Source organism: Arachis duranensis, chromosome 1, assembly GCF_000817695.3.
Source record: "Arachis duranensis cultivar V14167 chromosome 1, aradu.V14167.gnm2.J7QH, whole genome shotgun sequence".
Classification (NCBI taxonomy): Eukaryota; Viridiplantae; Streptophyta; class Magnoliopsida; order Fabales; family Fabaceae; genus Arachis; species Arachis duranensis.
In genome coordinates this window covers 28,129,702-28,151,703 of record NC_029772.3, presented here as the reverse complement: position 1 = coordinate 28,151,703, position 22,002 = coordinate 28,129,702, and the positions used below count along the sequence as shown (strand labels likewise).

At 34.4% G+C, this 22,002-nt stretch overlaps 3 protein-coding genes and 1 pseudogene across 3 annotated transcripts; 2 read left to right on the top strand and 2 right to left on the bottom strand.

Annotated features, from left to right (window-relative positions):
- The first annotated feature begins 712 nt into the window (after positions 1 to 712).
- Positions 713 to 1,776, top strand: LOC110277960 (uncharacterized; annotated as a pseudogene).
- A 6,404-nt stretch (positions 1,777 to 8,180) lies between these two features.
- On the bottom strand, positions 8,181 to 8,703 carry LOC107483319 (uncharacterized). Its single transcript, XM_016103945.1, has 3 exons — positions 8,554 to 8,703; positions 8,334 to 8,465; positions 8,181 to 8,216 (listed from the first exon to the last, which is right to left on the bottom strand). The coding sequence occupies exons 1-3, from the start codon at positions 8,701 to 8,703 to the stop codon at positions 8,181 to 8,183; spliced, it is 318 nt and encodes a 105-aa protein (XP_015959431.1).
- A 728-nt stretch (positions 8,704 to 9,431) lies between these two features.
- On the top strand, positions 9,432 to 12,158 carry LOC107483330 (NAC domain-containing protein 71-like). The gene is made up of 4 exons (XM_016103956.3): positions 9,432 to 9,834; positions 10,471 to 10,760; positions 10,854 to 11,126; positions 11,627 to 12,158. Exons 1-4 carry the CDS (start codon positions 9,678 to 9,680, stop codon positions 11,900 to 11,902), a joined length of 996 nt encoding a protein of 331 aa, XP_015959442.1. The 5' UTR covers positions 9,432 to 9,677; the 3' UTR covers positions 11,903 to 12,158.
- A 6,474-nt stretch (positions 12,159 to 18,632) lies between these two features.
- LOC107483361 (protein FAR1-RELATED SEQUENCE 5-like) lies at positions 18,633 to 19,505 on the bottom strand. The gene has a single exon (XM_016103986.3). The coding sequence runs from the start codon at positions 19,503 to 19,505 to the stop codon at positions 18,633 to 18,635; it is 873 nt and encodes a 290-aa protein (XP_015959472.3).
- Between the last annotated feature and the right edge of the window lie 2,497 nt (positions 19,506 to 22,002).

Genomic DNA, 22,002 nt, shown 5'->3' with positions numbered 1-22,002 from the left:
CTCCCTCCTTATGGTTCAAGAATATTATAAACTTCAAACTCTTCTATTTATATTTTACTTTGAATAAAGATAAAATAACATATTTAACACGTTTATTATATAACGACGATGATAGTGTTATACTAAATTTAAATATAAGTCCGTGCATCGCACGGGTTTAACACTAGTTTTTAACAAATTTTAGCCAATACTTAGTCGACATTAGATCTTTAACACTTTGTTGCATTTGTATTTTTTGGAATTTGTGTACAAAAAGTTAAAAATATTATCGTTGAGTAATTGATGGTTAAAAATAAAAAAATCTGTTAGTCTTTTAGTATTACTAATTAAATTTTTATTTATTTTTCCCTTTAAATTTGCAGATAAGTATGAAAGATACTCCACTAATTGGCCAAGATTTTGGTTGAGTAAGCAGTCTAATTAAATTTGATGAATAATAAAGTGTTGATATTGCTACTTCTTAAATTACCTATATTCTCAGCAACATCGAATATGGCTGGGTCAGGGGCGGAGCTAGACTAACTATTTAGGGGGCGATATTTAATAATTTACTAAAATTATTACCTACTGCAAAGTAAAAGTGAGAAATTTGAGTGAATGAAGATATCAGAGAAGTCCAAAACAGGATCCAATTTTGAGTTCTCAATATGTTGTATGCGAGGAAAGGTACAACTGCCATTTTGAAGCACTTGATCGGACGCTCAGGGATCTTATGTCAGTTATCGATCAACATAAGACACATCAACCATTTGGTGGTAAGGTTGTTGTTCTAGGAAGTGATTTCAGACAGATACTTCCGGTGATTTCGAAAGAAAGTAGACACGATATATTGGCATCCGCTATTAACTCATCTCATCTGTGGTCATTTTGTAAGGTTCTGAAACTGCATACGAATATGAGGCTTCTAATGTCTTCTTCGGATCAAGATGAAGGTGAAATGAAGAGATTTGCTAATTGGATACTTGATGTTGGAAATGGAAATATTGGCTCTGTTGTTGGTGATGAATCAGAAGTTGAAATTTCAGATGATCTATTGATTACAACTACTGATGACCCTCTCTCTCATTTGGTAGACTTTGCATATCCAAATTGTTGTAAAACATGTCAGATTACAGGTATTTTTAGAGTAGGGCAATTCTTGCACCCATGCTTGAGAGTGTCGAGAAGGTAAATGATTTTGTCTTGACAATCTTTCCAGGGATAGAAAAGAAGTATTTGAGCTCTAACACAATATGTCAAGCTGATGAGAATGAAGATGTACAACAAGAGTGGTTCACACCAGAGTTCCTAAATGACATCAAATGTTCGGGACTACCCAATCACAAGTTGACTTTGAAGTCAGGAGTCGCTGTAATGCTATTGCGAAACATAGACCGGACTTCAGGTTTATGCAACGGGACAAGATTAATAGTTAACGAACTTGGCAGCAATGTAATTGGAGCGACAGTAGTGACCGGTAGAAATATTGGAGATAAAGTGTACATTCCAATAATGAACTTGATCCCTTCAGATTCAGGATTGCCATTTAAGTTCCAACAGAGACAATTTCCATTAACACTATGCTTTGCAATGACCATTAACAAGAGTCAGGGTCAATCATTATCACATGTAGGACTTTATTTGCCAAAATCAGTGTTCACCCATGGACAACTTTATGTTGCTTTGTCAAGAGTTAAGAGTCACAGTGGCCTCAGGATTTTAATTATAGACGAAGACGGCAATCCAAAGTCATCAACAACAAATGTCGTGTTCAAAGAGGTTTTCAATAATATTTAGGTAAGAATAATATTATTTTCATTTTAATAGCATGTTATGATTTACACTTTTGTACAAATATTTACTATAGATATAACTAATTTATCTATAACTCTTTTTTCAAATTTGAAATGAAATGTGTAACAAGGAACACAACATCCTATGCCAAATGCTTTTCTAATGAAGTTAGTAAGATACTAGGTTGTCGATAAATTTTTATTAGCTTTTTGATATAAAATTTAGGGTAAAATTAACATGCTATTATTACAGTTATATATGTTCTTATTTTTTTATGGCTCCCTCCTTATGGTTCAAGAATATTATAAACTTCAAACTCTTCTATTTATATTTTACTTTGAATAAAGATAAAATAACATATTTAACACGTTTATTATATAACGACGATGATAGTGTTATACTAAATTTAAATATAAGTCCGTGCATCGCACGGGTTTAACACTAGTTTTTAACAAATTTTAGCCAATACTTAGTCGACATTAGATCTTTAACACTTTGTTGCATTTGTATTTTTTGGAATTTGTGTACAAAAAGTTAAAAATATTATCGTTGAGTAATTGATGGTTAAAAATAAAAAAATCTGTTAGTCTTTTAGTATTACTAATTAAATTTTTATTTATTTTTCCCTTTAAATTTGCAGATAAGTATGAAAGATACTCCACTAATTGGCCAAGATTTTGGTTGAGTAAGCAGTCTAATTAGATGGTCCTACAATGGTAAGAACAAAGATTTTGGAAGGAGCTATAGATTGATTACTTTTATAACATTACTACATGTAAATAGTGAATGAAGAAATATCAAATAATTACGGTTCTAAAAGGTTGAGAAACTGATTAAGCACCTTTTTAGTTTTTAGAGTAGAATTTCCTTTTTGGAAGGTCCCGCTTGATGACACAATCTTCAATTTAAAAATAGGCAAAGCATTTTGTCCTACTCACTATGATGTGAAAGTTTCTTCATGGTATACAGGTATAGTAATGCCAGCATCATGGAATCTTGGTGTGATAAAATTATTTCTTCTAACATGTATTTTTTTTAGGTAAGTTTTTTTTTTGGTTTATGTAAATTTTGTATAATTCTTTTCTTTATTTATTCTCCTTATGATATATATATATACTCTTCTGATTTCGAGGATAACAAAAATCGAATTCTAAATTTTTTACTTCTTTTTAAAAATTAAGTTCATAGTTAAAAGTAAGCATTATATCTCTAACACGTTTGGCAAAATTTTTATTCATTCAAATACCTTTTTATCAATAACAATAGTTAAATACTAAAATGTCAGCTTTTGAATCTTTCGGGTACCGAATTGGTCATTATCTCTTTTTTTTTTTATGGAGATCAATTTTAACTAATAAATTTTAGAAACAAAACAAGAGTAAGAATGATTTGTACCATAAAATATATATACAATTGATAAATAGAAATTAAACTTAAAAGAATTAGTTTAACTACTACAAATAAAAATGTCAAATAATCTAACTCAATTCATTTAAATTAAACTCATTTGCAAAATAAATAGATTAATTGGTCTAATACATTTAGTTTTATAAAATAAAAGCAAACTCCACTCATTTAACAACGGTTCATGCGTTAGTGGATGTAGGTATCAAAAGAAAAGAAGCGTATACACACATTTTTTTCTTCGTAATTTTCATTTATCATTACATTATAGGTTGTCGGATAGACCCTATTCATTTTTTTGGTTGTCCACAGTGTTTTCCAATTTAACCAGTCAGATTAATCTGTCGCGGATTTGAACTCCATTTAAAGGTCTGTTATTGACTAATGAGTTGTTGTATGCACAAAGCAGAATTCGAACATCCGACACTTACTTAAGTAGACGAGTGAACAAATGATCACTTGACCAACTCAAATTGGTTGGATAGACCCTATTCATGATATTACTGCAAATGTGCTAATTTACTCATATGATTTTATTATGTTTGATTATGGAGGAAAAAGTAGGCTGAAAATTTTTACACATGATTTTGATATGTAAAATTATACATATTGTTTATTTATGAAAAAATTTAAACATAGAACTTTTTTTGTGTTGTGAGCGAATATTTTCAATCAACAATGACATTTGGATTGTCGCTCAATAAAATCGTCAATGTTCAAAGCTAAATGAGTTGAGGCCAGATAAGATTATGCTATTCATTTTTACGATAAGCTTAAGGAAAGGGAAAAAGGAAAAAATAGAATTAGAAAAAAAATTAAGATGGAAATGTATGTAACTTCGATTATTTTTTTTTTCCTGTGCTACAGATATATATACATATGAATGTTTGACTTCCAATATAGACTTTGAATTTATTTTTTATTTGAATTAAAAAAGGAAGAATTTCAAATATATTATCAGTTTGAAATTTATCTATATTATCATTGAATTATGTGTCAATTATAAGAATAAATATGTGTGTGCTTTCTATTTGGCTTACCTTTTCATCTCATTTCAAAAGCATAGCAATTATGTGAAGTATATACATATGACCATCAGATTATAAGCATAAATAAGAAAACAAAGAGATTCAAACAGATGAAAGAAAAGAGAGGGAGAATATACGGTAGCAGCCCAAAAAGAGTAGTAGAAATTGTAGCTAAGCTATATAGCAGCTTTAAGACACCGTTCATGGAGAATAATTTTGTACTCGAAACAGTCGCATTCGCCTTGGACGGGTCAATATTGAATGATTCTACTCATTAGTTTGTTTGAAAATAAAATTATCAAAAATTGACTTTGATGAATTATGTTCACAAACTCTGATTTTGCTCCGGAAAAAAAAAAGAAACTCTGCTTTTCCTAATCATTTAGGACAAACCTAATCATCACTCGTTACTAAGCTGCTTTTGCTAGGCATTATAGTAATTTCATTGTGAACTTTTTGTTTAATTTACAACTTAAAATTTATATTGTTGCAATTTTATGCGACTCATTACAATTTTGATGTAACTAGATGCAAGCAAATCATGTGATTCTAAACTGTGATTACCGATAAATGCAGCCAGGGACATCCACAATATTACTAACATGGATGAATTGAAGCTGAAGTTGCATGTACGAATATCGGAATATAGGTACGGTATCTATACGCGGTACGATGGTCGATGAATACGGGTATGGGATACGATAATTTTAGAAAAGAAAAAGGAGTATTAGGAGGTCAGTAAATTTTGTAATTTGTAGTCATTAATTAATTATTATTGGTGTTTTTAATAGTGTAAGATTTTATCCAATGAGATTACTCACTTTTTTTTTATTGGTTAAGTGCTAACCAAATTTTAATAAAAGTGTTAGCTCCTTAAACTTTCTCAAAAAGATATATGAGTGTATAAGTAAATTTTGCAAATTTTTAAAAATAATGATATTTTTAACAAATAAAATATGTTTTTAGTCTAATTTAATTGATCTTAAATTAACAAATAAATATTTAAATAGTCTAAGTAGTAAATTTAATATCCTAAATTGCACATTTAAGTAATTTTGAAATAAAATAAATAAAAAAATTTATTCAAAATGACGAAATTTTTGAGTAATTTAAACAAAAAAATGTATCTAATAGTATCTAATACATACATACTCAAAACTACTTGAGACAAAAAAAAAAAAAGACATTTGTTAAAAACGTATTTGGACGTACTCAAGCATACCCAACGCGTAGCAAAATTGCAGCAGTGCAACGTAGCGAGTAATTTATGATTTAAAATCATTCTTAAAGTTGTATTTGAATTTAAAATCCTCCTTTGCAGTATAAATTTTTTGTTAACGATGAAGCTACCCTTATGAGCTTTTGTGTTTCGCGCGAAACACTTCATCTCTTCATATGCCAGTAAACCCTCAATGTAAACAACAACACTAATCACAACGTTTTACTTCACCAGTGTAGTTGCAACGTGCCCTAAGTAAGAATCAGAAACGACAGAAGCTGTTCTTGGACTGAAGATCGCACGCGATTTTGGTTTACTGGAAGGCAAGGTCGTGCATAGTCCGTTAGGTATGTTTCCATCCTTCCATTGACTATGGTAACTCTCCTCGTAGTAGTTAATTTAGGATTAGAAGGTTAGATTTTAATAGTTTGTTACTGGTTGAATGGAGTCGCTGCTTATTGAGAAAAGGGATAAATATCACTATGTGGTTCCTTTTTTAATTTTTTTCTTCTATTTCTGCGATATGGCACTGTGTATAGGGTGTTGGAGAAGACAACGGTTTATTTTAAACTGAAAGTCTACCATGTGGGATGGTTTACCTATTAGAATGGGCCGTTACAGTATGTAGGAGGAGAAACAATAGTGATAGAAGAGATTGATGGTGATCGGTGGTCCGTATTTGAAGCCTATGCAGAGTTAAAGTAGTTTGGTTATGTGGAGGAGAATATTCTTTCGTTGTGGTTCAAGGATCCTACACATAAAGACTTGGAGAAAATTTTGAAGTTGTTTAAATCTTATGCAGATTCGATTGCTATGTGTAAAATAGCTGAGTTGAGAGATTATGTGGAGTTGTATGTTGTGCACAAGGTTGAGGAGGAAGCCGTGTTTCTTGCTTCTGGCTACATTGATGTTGGGGGGGAGGGAATCATAGGATGGTTGATGAAAGTGAGGGACAACAGCTGGTTGTGTATGGTGGAGAACATGCTGGTTTAAACCAATCTGAACCAGGTGCTGATAACTCTCGGGCAGAGAATAGGGAGAGTGGCGATGTTGTTAATCAGGAAGCTGATTCGGGTAATTCCGGTGATAATGACAGTGTGGATTCAGAGTATAAACCAGCTGAAGAAGAGGATGACACTAAAGATGATTTACACTTTACCAACAGTGAAGATGAGCTTGATCCTACTGTTAGTGGGTTTCAGGATGTTAACGTCATGAATGAAAAAAAAAGGGAAGTGAAAAAGAAGTGTGTCACAACTAACAACTTTGAAGATGAGGAGGGAGCAAGGAGTGATGAATTAGAAATTGATCATGAGGTTGGAACTGATGTGTCAGATTCAGACCACTAGGGACAGAGGTATCCAGTTCACAAGCATCAGAAAGACATGAGCCAATACAAGTGGGAAGTGGGCACAGTGTATGCATCTTGGGAAGAGTTCAAGGACACTGTGACTGCATATGCCGTGCAGACCGCTAGGACAATCACACTTAGGAAGTGTGATCTGCAGAGAGTTAAGGCTGTTTGTAATGGAGAGTGTCCCTTTTGGCTGTATGCTGCAAAAATTCGAGAAGTGGATACTTGGCAGCTTCGCAGCCTGAATTTGTCTCAAACATGTACACAAGCACACAGGGTGGAAATTTTACACTTGAAATGGCTTGGCAAGGCATTTAAGAAGAAGGTTGAATCAAATTCCAAGGTGAAGATAAGGGAGTTGGACATAATAAAAGCAGATGCCCTAAACCTATTGAGGATGAGGTATGTTGATTAATTTTTAACTTTGCTTGTCTGAGATTTTTTCATAAGTCTTATGTTCATCTCTATTGACTGCAACTGTTTCATAGGTCCAAAATTCCAAGAAACTAAGCAAAGGCAAGCAGAAGAAAGAAAGCAACAAATCACCCATTCTAGCTGCTAAGTGAGGAAAGAAGGCTGCATCTACACAGCCCACTCCTAAACTCACTATCAAGCAAAAAGCTGCTTCAACAATACAGCCACCAATTTCAACCCAGTCCAACTTTGTAACACAGCTAAAAAGGCCTAGAGGTAGGCTCATAGAAACCACTAAATCCAACTCTTCAGCCCAACATGATCCACAACCCAAGAGGATTGCCAGCCCAAAAAGCTTAGTACATTCTACATCCTCATCACAGCCAACCACCAGAACTCTTCCAGCATCTCAGCCAACCCTTGCCATAGCTTCTAGCCAACCCACAGGACACTTCTCTGTCAGCCTTTCTAGAGGACCTCACATTTTTCCAAGAAAACTTAAATTAATGGCAAAGTTGCTTCCAAGAAAATGGGGATTACTTTAGGAAAATAAAAAAATTAGCATCAAATTGTCATATTTCTATATCATGCATGTTGGTTTATTTTGATTTAAGTTTGTGTTAAGGTTCTGGTTAAATCAGTGTGGACTTGTTAGCTACTTTTTGTTGCTTATATTTTGCCTGTGTGCTATTGATTGTTGTACTGAATTATTGGCTTGTTCATAGCCAATCCTTTTGTTTCTTAGTTTATTTTGAGTTAAATTTCTTTTAAGGTTCTGGAAGTAAGAAACACTATGCTTATTATGTATTTTGACATTTACCATGTTAATGACACTGTTATGGAATTTTTCGGTATTGGAACTCATGTATTTGCCAAAAAAATTTTTCACTCCCATTTCATTCACCAACCATGCTTACAAAATAGTCATTTATACATGTTGAAATAGATTCAACATAACAGATTTAGGGAACCCCCTAATAGATAAACCTTAGCCCAATTTACCTACAACAACAACAGAATACACCTACATGTTTCATACCAGGTTCAATGGAATTACACACTGTTGCGTTGCTTTAGAGAAAGTCTACAACAGCAAACATACAAACCCAACCCACCCAAAAAATCTTAAAACAGCAATGACCTTTAGCTTCCACTCTACCGCTTTCATTCTTGATTTCAGCATCGAAACCTTCTTCCTTATTCTAGCAATTTCTGAGTGTTCCACCTCAGTCTCTGGATCTGCCCAATGAAAGAAATTATAGCCTTGTTGCACCTGCACATACCCACCGTGATCATCACTATCCATTCCATCACCCAAACGACCCAATTCAGCGGAAAAGCAAAAAAAAAAAAAAACAAACCTCAAAGTAGACACATCCCCAAAATCTGCGACCTAGGTTCTCCTTTGTACCTGAGATTCGCAGCACCGACTTCTCACCATGGGAACAAAGTAGCAGCCTACTATGTGACGAAGATCTGCTTCGAGACGAGCATGAGCTTTGTGCAGCCATGGCATTCTCCCTCCAACAGGTCCTCGACAGCAAACTCTGCAACAGTGGCTTCCACGTTGCTTTACCCTTTCTTCCTTTCAATTCAATTTATAATTACAAAGTTTTTTCCTTTTTTTATTATCTATACATATATATTTATAATTGTTTTCTGTGGTCATAACTACCTCATAACGACGAAAGGGCATTTATGTCCGAAAAAATTATAAAGGACGATTTTAAATTCAAATACGACTTTAAGGATAATTTTAAATCATAAATTACACCAAGGACGGTTTCGATTCTAACCCTCAACGTTAGGGACCAAAACAATACTTATCCCACATATATGGTTATGGTGTGAACTGGGTTTTGAAGTGGTGGGCCATTTTTCCTTGGAATTTTTGGGAGCACTTTGGGACAAGTTATCTCATACTTTCGGTGTGTTTTGTGCAATTTTGGACTGTTGGTTCCCCTTCCCTTCTCTCCCTCCAAATGCTATAAATATCACTCCACCCATGCCTTATGCTTTTACTACTCAAATTGTTAACATACTACTCAAATTAAACTTGTTTTGAGTTTAACCAATTTGATTTCTTAATTTTCTTGTTATGCAAAAAATAATTTATTAGAGGTCAAAAGTAGTTGGTGGTTGAGTTAGAGTAATTTGAACTTTCTGGGTAAGTTAGTTCATTTTATCATTTGAGGGTGGGTGGTTTGGGATTAGGATAGTGGTAGAGATAGTGTTATTTCAAAGAGAATGATCATTGCATACAGTGGTTGCAGACTACTGTGGAAGTATCACTTGAAAACTATTGTTATCCACAAAAGCTTCTATTTTTGGATCTTCCAAATCTTCAATACATATGGGCATGCCACTTAGCATCATAAAGCTTTGAGCTTTCTTGCTGGAAAATTGTGGGTTTATTTTTTTGGTTACTTTCTTGCTAATAAGTTTTCATAAACTTTGGTTGGTCTTTTTTGTTCTTTTAATCATAATGGGAGGGGCATCACTGCCACCTGGATTTCGTTTCCACCCAACGGATGAAGAATTATTGGGATATTACCTAAAAAGAAAAGTGGAAGGGCTTGAAATTGAGCTTGAGGTTATTCCTGTGATTGATTTGTGCAAGTTTGATCCTTGGGAATTGCCCGGTAATTACTAATATTAATCACCTTTTCAATTTTGATTGTTCATTCTTCTAAGGATAAATAAATAAATAAAAATTTACGTGCAAGGCCTAGCTGCCTAGTATACCAACCAATGTGAAAACAAAAGAATTTAAATAGTGCTAGAAACTAGAAAGCAATGTTTTGTTTATTTGTTCCTCTTTTTCCTTTTCTTACTTCACTTTTTTCCTATAGCGGTTAATCATTCAAAAAGCCAGTCCAATAGGGTTTATTTTCCTTAGTTAAGCTTTAAAAAGGAAACACAGAATCTGAGAAAGGACTACACCCAAAAGGTGTAATGTATCTAGTTTAACTTGATAATTACATCCTTAGTTGTTTTCACAATTTGAACTCGTAAATTTGAATTCACATAAACACAACTCAACCGTTGCTACAACTACAAAACTCTCAGTATGCTTTGCCCGTTTTCACTACATATTTTTCATAAAATGTAAGCACATGATTTATTATATGACACGTTTTCACCATAGCAAATATGACTTAATTAGTAAGATAAAAGTTAGTTAGTTATTGTACATATTTTTCATAAAACAATAGTTGTATAATTTATTTTAGCAAGAAAATTTTGAGAAGCCTAATTTGTGTTTTTGTGAAATGCAGAGAAATCATTGTTGGCAAACAGAGACATGGAATGGTTCTTCTTTTGTCCAAGGGACCGCAAGTACCCAAATGGATCAAGAACTAACAGAGCCACCAAAGCTGGTTATTGGAAAGCCACTGGAAAAGACAAGAAAGTTGTGTGCCAATTTGATACTCCTTCCACTGTCACAGGATATAGAAAAACCCTTGTCTTCTACCGTGGCAGAGCCCCTTTAGGTGACAGAACTGATTGGCTCATGCATGAGTATCACCTCGCCGATGATCTCGGCCTAGCATCTACATGTTTTCAGGTACATACAGATGTTTTCATGTGAAGATATATAAACAGATTATTATGAAAAGTACATGTCAAATTATCTAACTGTTTTCAACTATCGTTGCAGGGTGGTTATGCCTTGTGTCGGGTTATTAAGAAGAATGAGAAGGTGAACAATGGGAATGATGCGTCAATGAGATTCTCCAATGAGCCCTTCTCCATTTCTGCTGATGCTTCATCTTCTCAACCAAGTTATTTGAACAGTGAGAGTGTTTACTCAAGCCCCAATGCTTCTTCACACAATGTGGCTCCAATGGCAGACTCTAACCAAGCTTCTATAAACACCAGTTCTTCATCAGAATTTTGGGTGTCCCCTGATCTGATTCTTGATTCTTCAAAGGTGTTGTGCCCTTTTTGTAGAATACTAGTTGCTTATTATTTAATTCTTTCAAATATTGTTACGTAACCAACTTTAAAAAAAGAAAGCAACTACTCTAATGAATATGTTAAAAATATCTTTTCATGATGATCTTTATTTAAAAAGTGTGACTTATTTGTTTAGCCACACTTTAAATAAAGATAACACTTTTATAACATATAAAAATTAAACCTTATAATTTATTATCCAATAGTCAAAATGAAGTATCTTCACAAGATGACAATCATAAAATTTTCATTGGAATAGTCACCTTTAAAAAATACTTGTAATTTAGTATCTAACTGCAATGAATTATAAGAATTATGTATAATTACTCTCAATATATTATTAAATTTTACTTCATTGTTCTATCTCTCTCATTTTATTTTATATAATATATGTTTTATTTTTATTGTCAATTTTTTAGATTTGTCTCTCCTGACATTTTTTTTATCTTTTTTTTTTGTTTAAATTCAATGCAGGACTACCCGCAACTAGAAAATACTTTTACAAGGTGTGACATACCAAGTAGTACAATGACACCATGCCTCTCATTGGATCAACCTGAAATTTCACCTTGTTCATCATACTCAAATTTTAATGGGCAACTTGGATTTTCCGATGATTTCAATATGATTGGCGGCATGTCACCTTACTCAATACAAGAAGATTTTATGTACTTTCATGGAAATGATGGGGATGTTTCTTATGGAAGTTATGATCATATTAATTCAGTTGAGTACCCTGAATACTTCTGAAAACAAAGAAATATCATTCTACAACTTTTCTTGATATGCAAGGTGTCATGACTGAAGTCGCTAGCAATCGAAATTTCAAGCGCAAACATAGTTTAGATGTTAGCACCAAAGAGCGAGTTACGATTTGGAAAGTGGAAAAGAAAATCAAGGGTTATAAGGTACAATACTAGCATGATTGTGCACATTACTATTTAAAGTGTAATTGAAGTTTAAAGGAGCTAAATCTTGGGATCAAATTCTTGTGGGGGATAGTTATTTTAGATGAATTTTATTTGGTGTGATCTGATAAAGGTTGCCTAAGACAACTCTTTTTAATGTATGTCTTAGACTTAAGAGTGATAAATAATGTGTACAATACTCTTTTGATGTCATAGTATCATGTTTACTTATCTGTCTCTTATCTTGTTCACATTGAGTAATATACATGTGTGCTTTATAATATAAGCTTGTATAATGAAAGAGAGCTAGCTTCTTCACATAAATCTTTGGCCTAATTAATTACACTTTACTCTCTTAATTTTAAATCATGTATGTGAACTTCAATTCATGAACTTAAAAAATATGTAAATTATCTAAAGATGCAGAGTTACTATGTTCACAATGTTTTCATCAATTATATTAACAAAATTTAGGGGGATGATTTGTATATAATCCAAAATTTAAGAGGATGCCATGAACTTATTTTAAATAAAATGCACATTGAAAAACATCGAAAGTCTTATGCTTCCTTCCCATCTTTGAACCTATTCCCGACTCCTTAAGTAGTTCAACTGCATATGTGAAAGCGCGCATAGCCATTTTTAGGCTTCTTAAGTAACAGATTTACTTGTTTCATTTTATTTTGGGGGTCAGGGATACCGCAAAGAAGAGAACCTAGTTGTTAAATAGAGCTTCCCACTTCCATGGAAGAAACTTCGCAAAAGGGGAAGAAGATGCCCAAGATAGATGATGTGAGAACAGAAGGGGAAATGGGAAGCATCGCAACAATGGAGAAGACCGGCGTGGGAGATGGCGACGATGATGCAGCAACTCATCATCGATGTGGTGCATGCCCTGTTAGGTAATGACAACTTCTCATCTCCTTTAATCACGCCTTCACATTCTTCTGTTATTGATTGATTACCTTAATTATAGAAGATTTTGAAAAATAAATAAGAAAGAGAATCTGCATTAAAGAAATCAAATCAATTTCTATTAATGGACTGATTATGTCATATCTCTACTGATATTAAAAAAATCGCAGAGATGATATCGATGGATTAAAGGAGTGTATGTGACGGGATCTTGCAAGAAAAGAGTCTGTTCAGGAGAAAAAACCTAGAGGGAGAATTGCTCTAATCAATGGCAACCAATAATAGGCATGGGTAAAGGCTACACTCAATTCATTACGTTCATTGTTATTTTTGCTACTACTATTAGTTGAATTATATCTTATTATTATCATTATTGGTTCAGTTTACCCGACTCATGTGCACCACCAAGTGTTCTGATGAACTCCTTTGAGAGAAGAGTTATGGCTGATTTAGAGGTATGTAAGACCAACAAATATTTGTATCCTATTTTTAAGTTTCAATGCTGTTTATTTTAAATTACCTATGTTGTATCTGTTCTGCAGGACATCAAAAGAGCTAACAATAGTATTCGAGAGGAACAAATTCTATTGAAGTCCATGATTGAACGCATAAATTCCATTTATGTCAAGCCTGAGTTGAAGGAGAATGAAAGACTTCTGAAAAACAGCAAGACCAATCCTATCACCACCCCTCATAAGACATGCAAAATTACGGAAAATATCAAAAAGAGTGACAGCAAGTCAATATTTAATATGGATGTGGAGCCAAATATATGTCTTGATGTGTCAGATGATGAGGATGATGTCATGGAACTAGATCGAACAACCATAACCCGCCAAGATCCACGCAAAGTTGCTGTCCAACGGAGCATTCCCTCTATCAAATGCGAGAAACTGTCACCTCAGCCAAATGAAAAGGGGAAGGCGAAACCACTATCAAAGCCATGGTTCCCTGGACCTGGTGAAAGGAGAACCAGGTTCCAAAATAGGGTTGAGGTAAAATCTTTGCACATCCATATGCATTTACATGTTATTATAAAAGGGATAGGTTTATAATGCCCAAATTTCATATGTAGGTGTTCAGAGGTGTACAACGACCACGCCATATGTCAACTTCTGAAATGGGTGCACAAGAATCCAATGGAGAAGCAGTACGAGCATCAAGCACGCCAGTTGCTGCACGTGTACGCGCAGAATCGAAACCGCTATCTATTTTTGGACAGCAAAATTTGGTAGTGCAGAAGAAACCAAAGGTCACCAGTTCTTTTTTTCTTCTACTTTTTGTTTTGTCCTAACTATTGTGGTTAATAAATTAGAATTTTTAACTTTGAATGATGCAGAAATAATGCTTTAACAGAAATTATTTGAACTCGAACAGGGAATAACAACTTATTTTAAAGTGGGTGGCGAGATTAACTTGACTAAGGGACAAGTAGAGATGTTTGCATATGTTTTTGATCTGGATTTATTACCAAGGTATACATTTTTTCATGTTCTTAAATAAGCTCAATATTCATTCACGGCTGATTTTCACATTGAGTCTATGTTCACTTGTTATCAGTGAGCACATTGTAAAGATAGGAGGTTCGTCCGCAACACGTCAAGAACTTTTTTGCTTGAGCAAGGATCATACAATTATTGCCAAGGTAAAAGTGATTATCTATCAATCTAACTTAGTCATCTATATGCTCAAAAACTGGATAAATACCTAACCATATCTATGCTTGAATTAGATTATGGAGCTTTGGGCTAGGAAATGTACTTGGGAGCAAAGAATCATTACTCTGAAGACAACTTGGTGCCTTCCTCCCTCTTTTTCAGTACGTTTTGTTATGGTTATCAAATAAGAAAGCTTGGATTGTTATTTTTTATTCTATACTTTTTATCTACATAATTTATGACATATAAATTAGGTTGATGTATTTCAACATCTCCAAATAGAAGAGTTAATTGATAAATATGAAGATTATATGGGAAAATACCCTTCACTTGAATATGTAAGCTCCTGTCCTTATCTCTTCAGTTAGCATACAATTATGTATATTTTTTGACACCTCTGTTGAACAATGCATTGTATTCAGATTTATATACCCATTCAAGATAATGATCACTGGTATCTAATGGTCATAAGTTTAGAACCAAAAATTGTGTTTCATTTGAACTCCAACCTGCCCCGTGAGCGCAAGGAACCAAGAACTGAATCTACTAACACTCTGGTATTATTCTAAACTGTTTCAATTGATGTGGCTATGTCCCTATGATATCTCCTTCCGAATTATAACGCTACTCGCTGTTTGTAGGCTGTTGTTTTGTCCCAGATTATTTCTTCAACACATTTTGAGGCTTGTCCTTTTGAACATGGTGACTTTTCTGGTGGCTGGTCTTCCCAAACAATTGAAGTGGTTCACGATGTGCAACCTCCTCCAACATGCCAGGAAGATTCTGCCTTATGGGTACTAAGCAGGTTGCATATGGAATATTCGTTTAATCCTAAGATACCACCAAAGGTTGTACCTCAACCATTTTATTTCCTATGTGTTTTTGCTGCATTCCCTCTAGTGACCTCTTAATTTCGGATTTGCTTTTTCTCTTTTTTTGGTGCTTTTAGATTTCTGAAAATCAGGTGCTAATCACAACTACCATAGACTTGGTTTTGGGATCCTCCAATGAACTGAGAAAGACCATTATGGACAACGCTAGTGAGCATTGGTTTCAACACAACGAACTCAATCAACCATAGATGATTTGTTATTTGTATACACTAGTTTGTGGTATTTAGTTTTGCAATTTATGTTATTTGATACTATTTAAGACAATTTAATTGCAGTTCAAGTTATTTGATATTAGCTTTCAATTTCCCACCAAAAATATTCCCGCACAAGTGATATAATTTAATTTAGCTTTCTCATGAAAATGCCAAAAGGGTGATCTGATCATATGAAGGCAGTTAGATTGAACTCTGTCTTATTTGACAACATTATTAATATTATTATGGCTTTGATTTGCTATACTTTTTAATTTATATGGTGTCTTGCATGGATCCGGTTTTGTGGAAATTATTTCAGCAATTACTTGGATTGTAATATTATTTTTGGATACATTACTCAAGTCGATATGTGTTAGAGATATAGCTTTCATCCTATTTTGCTTATCATTTTTTTTCTTCCATTATCATGGTATAATTTGGCTGAATTAGTATATAATGATAATTGTGTTGCTAAATGTTAAGGAACCGTCTTTAAGCTCAGCCACTCAAATTCTAAGTTTTAAAACCAGTAAAAATTCTTAAAACATTTATTATTAATTTATTATGTAAATCAAAGATATGATATGGCAGGTACTTTAAAATTCTAGCATAAAAAATTGAATTGGATTAATGTTTATGAATACTTGGAAGTTTCAAAATTATGAAGTATTAGCCATTTAGCCTCTTAATCCATGACAGTAAGGAATGGAAACTATGTTGAGCAGAATTTGAAAAGTGATCCTTTTGAGCATATGTACCCAATTTTTGTTCAGTAGACCTTATACGAAAAGCTCTCCCAAACTACTCTTACAACATTGGCTTTCAAGCTATATTTCTAAGTAGCAAGTTTCTAAAAAAAACAAATTAATTCTTCTAGCAAGCTATATATACACACATACTAAGCTCTCATAGTAATTTACTAGTTTGGAGTTAGCAAATATGTTCATGAAAAGAAAAAAAAACAAATTAATTCTTCTACAAATCAAAATAAGAGCCAGTAGAAGAGAGAACTATTGTCAAATAAAGATAAACCAATATAGCTTATGCTCAAATAAGGATGCAATGAAGTCAGGTCACAATCATGTTGCAGATTAATGAGGGAACAACAATCCCTTATCTGAATGATAAATACATGAATGGATCAAATGTCACGGAGACCTTTCTACAAATTGGACAAACTAATGTTGATTCATATTGAAACTAAGCCATAACATAAATCAAAATTCCAAAAATCACTAAAAAGCATTCTTGGCTGCAAACACTAAGCAGCAACAATCATCCAAATATAAGTACATTCATAAAAATGAAATGAATAACTCATTTTCCTGTTCTAAAGTATTTAAGATTCAGAGTGATGTAACCAAGTTCCAACAGTAAAACTAATAGAAACAGAAAAAAGGTGCTGTTAAACTCCTCTTTGATTGTTGCAACGGATGGTTCACAACTCTGCCTCATCATCATCATTTGCCCCTAAAATTTAAGCAACATATTTTTAAGTTTAAAAAGAGTAAACTAAGTATAACAAAAAATAAAAAATAAAATTTAAAATATTTTATACCACTAGAATCGTAATCCATTGAGGACTCAGTCTCGCCACCACTCTGTTCATAATACCTTGAGGAATCTAAATATTCCAGGATCAAAATAGCAAATAGGAAGGCTTATGAGCTAGCCATACAATATTATATGTAACAAAATATACTTGAACTTAAATGTATTGAACTTACATCTTCCTCCTCAAACCATTCAGTGTCAACATACTCATCACTTTCAGCATCTACGAAGGAGTAGTCTTCACCCTCAATATTCTCCGCAGCGTCATCATCAAATTGGGGAGTCCTTTCATCCATTTTCCTCATGGAACACGTAGCAATGTTATGACCCCCCTTGCGACAGTAGCTGCAACGCTTAGGCTTCCTTGTGGTCTCTATCTCAGTACTTGCATTCTTTGCAAGGTCTTCGTACATGTATTCCGCATGCCCCTTCATCATGTTATTGTCCCCACTATGAGCCCTAATACATGAAAGTATATTTACCAATGCATCTCATGATTCATTAAAAAGATCCCCTTTTAGGCACCCTTCATTCATAATTTGTTTACACCAATGTGCCAAACATGCACGCCGACTGATAGCCAAGGAATCCTCCATCAAGCTGCCCATGTCATCATACCCACTAATGCCTTCCTTCGCTTTTCTAGTCCATCTTCGCAGCACTAATGATTTTGGCAGCTCTACAATGTCTAGAAAACCCAAAACAGCAAGTATATGACTGCATGGAATACCTATGGAGTCCATTCTCATGCATGAGCATTTAAATTCATCTTGCTCTCCGTGAAAAGACACATGCCATATCATGTTAGGCTTGTAAAATTTTGACACCTGATAAATCTTGCAAGAACTCGTTTCCTTTTCATATATTACCTTCAATGTGCTGGCCTTGTGGAGCATTGAACGGAACAACATAAAAATTTGCCGGGTATAAATGGTAGCTGCTGACCTTTCTAATTGTTGAAAGTGTGTCTGCATTACAGGTTGTCCAGTTGATGATTTAAAGTCTGTCAAATCCTCTCTGTGCCGCATGTAGCTCAAACAACGCTGGAAGTGTTGAACAAATTCTGTCAAATTATGGCGTGATTTAACATATCTTTTGAGGACAGCATGTAGACTTTCACACCTCGAAGTCGTTCTAAACCCAGTAAAGAATTTTCCTCGGATATGAGCGGTAGCCCACATGTTTCTTTTCCCATACATATCTACTATCCATTCCCGATCTTTCACTCCAAAGAATCCAACCATTTCCTCCCACTTTTGTTCGAACACACCAACTTCGTAATCACCTAGCATTAACTTTGTAAACATTTTCGTAAACTGAGGTTTGTGAATATTGCTTATTGCATTACGCATCAAGTGTCATGCACATAACCTATGATGTGCATTTGGAAACACTTCATGAATAGCGATAGCCATCGATTGATGACCATCCGTAATAACTGAAGTCGGTATCTTTCCCTTCATTGCTATGAGAAGCTGTTTTAGTAACCACACATAGGTGCTTTTCCTCTCATTTGAAACTATCGTAGCACCAAATACAACGGTTTGATTATGGTGGTTAACTCCCGAGAATATTACCACCGGCAATCTGTATCTATTCTTCTTATATGTGGCGTCAAATGCTAGCACATCCCCGAACAGATCGTAATCCAACTGACACCGGCCATCACACCAAAAAATTTGCCGAAACACTCCTTCTCTGCCCTTTTCAACACTATAGAACAAGTTTCGATCCCTTGCTGCTAGTGTTTCCAGGTAAGCCATTGCAGATGTTAAATCATCAGGTAATTGTCTTCTTTGCTTCGCAACTTGATTGTGCATATCCTTAATTGAAAAATTAACGTTCTCGTACCCACCACACTGGCTAGCTAATGACCCAAATATGTTTGGTATGCTGATCCCCACCTCTTTCATATGGTTCATTTGACTAATGTCAGGCTCAGTCATTTTCTTGTGAGATCTTAACATTCTTGCTAACTTTGGAACAACAAGATCATGGTTGTGTTCATCACAAAAATCTCTCACTATCCAACTCTCAGTTACCGCATCGAAGAAAACATGAAGTTTACTCATACAACCACATCTTGTCTCTGGTTTTGGCTCCCTAACTCGATTTTTCATATGGTTCCATTTTTCTAATCTATACCCTTCACAAGAACAAACATATGCTTTTTCTCTAACTTTTCCATCAACTATTCTACTCCTATTCTTTCGCACACTGAAGCCCCTCATATTGGCATATGAATTATAAAATTTGAATGCCAAGCCAAGATCAGCAAAGTGCAATTGACAAATATTTTTCATAGATAGACTTGAAAAATCAATCTTACCAATATCTTCCCAAGAGTTTATGCGATATTGATCCATATCCACCGCATCAGAAGTTACATCTTCATCCACATGATCACTAACATTATGCACATTTTGATCACTTGTGTGTCTTTGACTATTTGATGCTTCCTGCAATTTATAGTGACTAACGTTAATTACCCAAAAAAAATAGCATAAATTAGGTACAATTTATAATCAAATAAGCAAAATTAACCAAAAACCATTGAATTTTCAAAAAGAATCACAATACTAATTTCTGAATGTTCTTATGGCAGCTTAAACTCTATCTCGTTTCATATTTTGGTGATTAAGATCAATTATATAGATTCATATAGGGGTGGGCATGGTTTGGATTTTTATAAATCCAAACTGGATCCACTTCAGAACCAGTTTTATAGTTCATGAAACCAAACCAAAAAAGGATTGAAGAGAGAAACTGGTTCCAAACCGGTTTGAAAAAACTAAAATTAATAATTAGAAATTCAATTTTCAAACCATAATTTTTTTTAAAGGTAAAATTAATACTAAAGTCATTTTTTAAAACGTATAGGTTCATTACAACTAGAATTTGGTTCTTTATAAATCTAATGACAATAGCTAATCTATATAATATTTAATCATTCTCAAGACATCAAAAGAATACCACCAAAAAATATCTCTAAAACAAGAACTACAAAGTATCAAAAGATGCCAAGTTGCCATGTATTTTTGCTAAGCAAGAACAATGTCATTATGAAAATTCATTTATCCAACAAAATAAACACACTTCCTGATGCAAGTGGAAACTGTCTCTCAACAGATTTCCTTCGGCAAGTGTACCGAATCTGTCGTCAAGTAAAAACTCACAATAGAGTGAGGTCGAATCTCACAGGGATTGATTGATCAAGCAACTTTAATTAGAAGAAAGTTCTAGTTGAGCGAATTCAGAATTTGGGTTGAGATTTGCAGAAATTAAATGGCGGGAATATAAATAACAGAAAAAGTAAATGCTAGAATTAAAGTGCTGAAAGTAAATGACTGAAAGTAAATTGTAGAATTGTAAATGGGAATGGGGTGTTTGCTCATGAAAGTAAATGCAGAAATTAAAGAGAATGGGTGAGATCAGAATTGGGGAGTTCATTGGGTGCAGGAGATGTTGCAATTCTTCGGATCAAGTTCATTTTCATCTCTTCCTCAATCAATGCACTCATTGATCTCCTTGGCAATCTTAATTGATTGAATTACAATTTCTTGCAATTCAATCTCTCAAATCTTGATCAATAGCCAATTCCTTGGTCAATTGCTCATGAGAAGAGATGACATTCCTCTTTCAAGGTTCAGAAGAGATCCAAGTTTGAATAGCTCATTTTCCAAGATAACTACCCAATGGGATGAAGATCGAAAGATTTCAAGTAAAATCAAGAGAAAAGATAGAAGAAGAAGAATGAAAATTAGTATTGATCCATCAACTTACAATAGAGCTCCCTAACCCAATGAAAGGGGTTTAGTTGTTCATAGCTCTAGAAAATGAAAACAAAGATGGAGAATACATCATGGAACTAGAAGAGCAGAGTAAAAATACAGAGAGTAGTGCTATTTTCCCCCAAAACTCCCCTCAATAATTCAAAGCTACTCCTATATATACTACTCTTCTCAGCTTCTAGTTGGTTCTTCAAGTCTTGGGCCTTGAGTTTGAAGCAGTTCTCTTCTTCATTTGGGCTTGGGTTTACTTGCAGAGAGAAAGTGCGAAGTGGGCAGAGACTTTAGCTCAGGACGTTAGGGGTGTTGACGTTTTAGTGAAAGTATGAGTTCGAGAACGTTAGTGACACTCAACATTGTCACTAACGTTTCAATGTACCCCTTTGCCTCACGTTAGAGCCCACGTTAACTAGGTTAACATGGCTTCTAACGTGGCCTTGCCATCCTTCGAAAACGTTAGTGACACTCAACATTGTCACTAACGTTTCAATGTGCCCCTATGTCTCATGTTAGAGTCCACGTTAACTAGGTTAACGTGGCTTCTAACGTGGCCTTGCCAACCTTCGAGAACGTTAGTGACATTCAACATTGTCACTAACGTTCCAATGTGCCCCTATGTCTCACGTTAGAGTCCACGTTAACTAGGTTAACGTGGCTTCTAACGTGGCCATTCTTAGCCATCCCCAACGTTAGTGACAATGTTGAGTGTCACTAACGTTGGCTCATCTTTCACTCATTGCCGTTAGCTTCCACGTTAACTAAGTTAACGTAGAAGGTTAACGTGGCTCCTTGGGGTTTGTGGTTGCTTCCAACGTTAGTGACAATGTTGGGTGTCACTAACGTTGTCGACCACCCTTGCCTCTTACGTTAGCTCCCACGTTAACCAAGTTAACGTGGGAGTTAACGTGGTATATTGCACCTTAGGCCAACGTTAGTGACA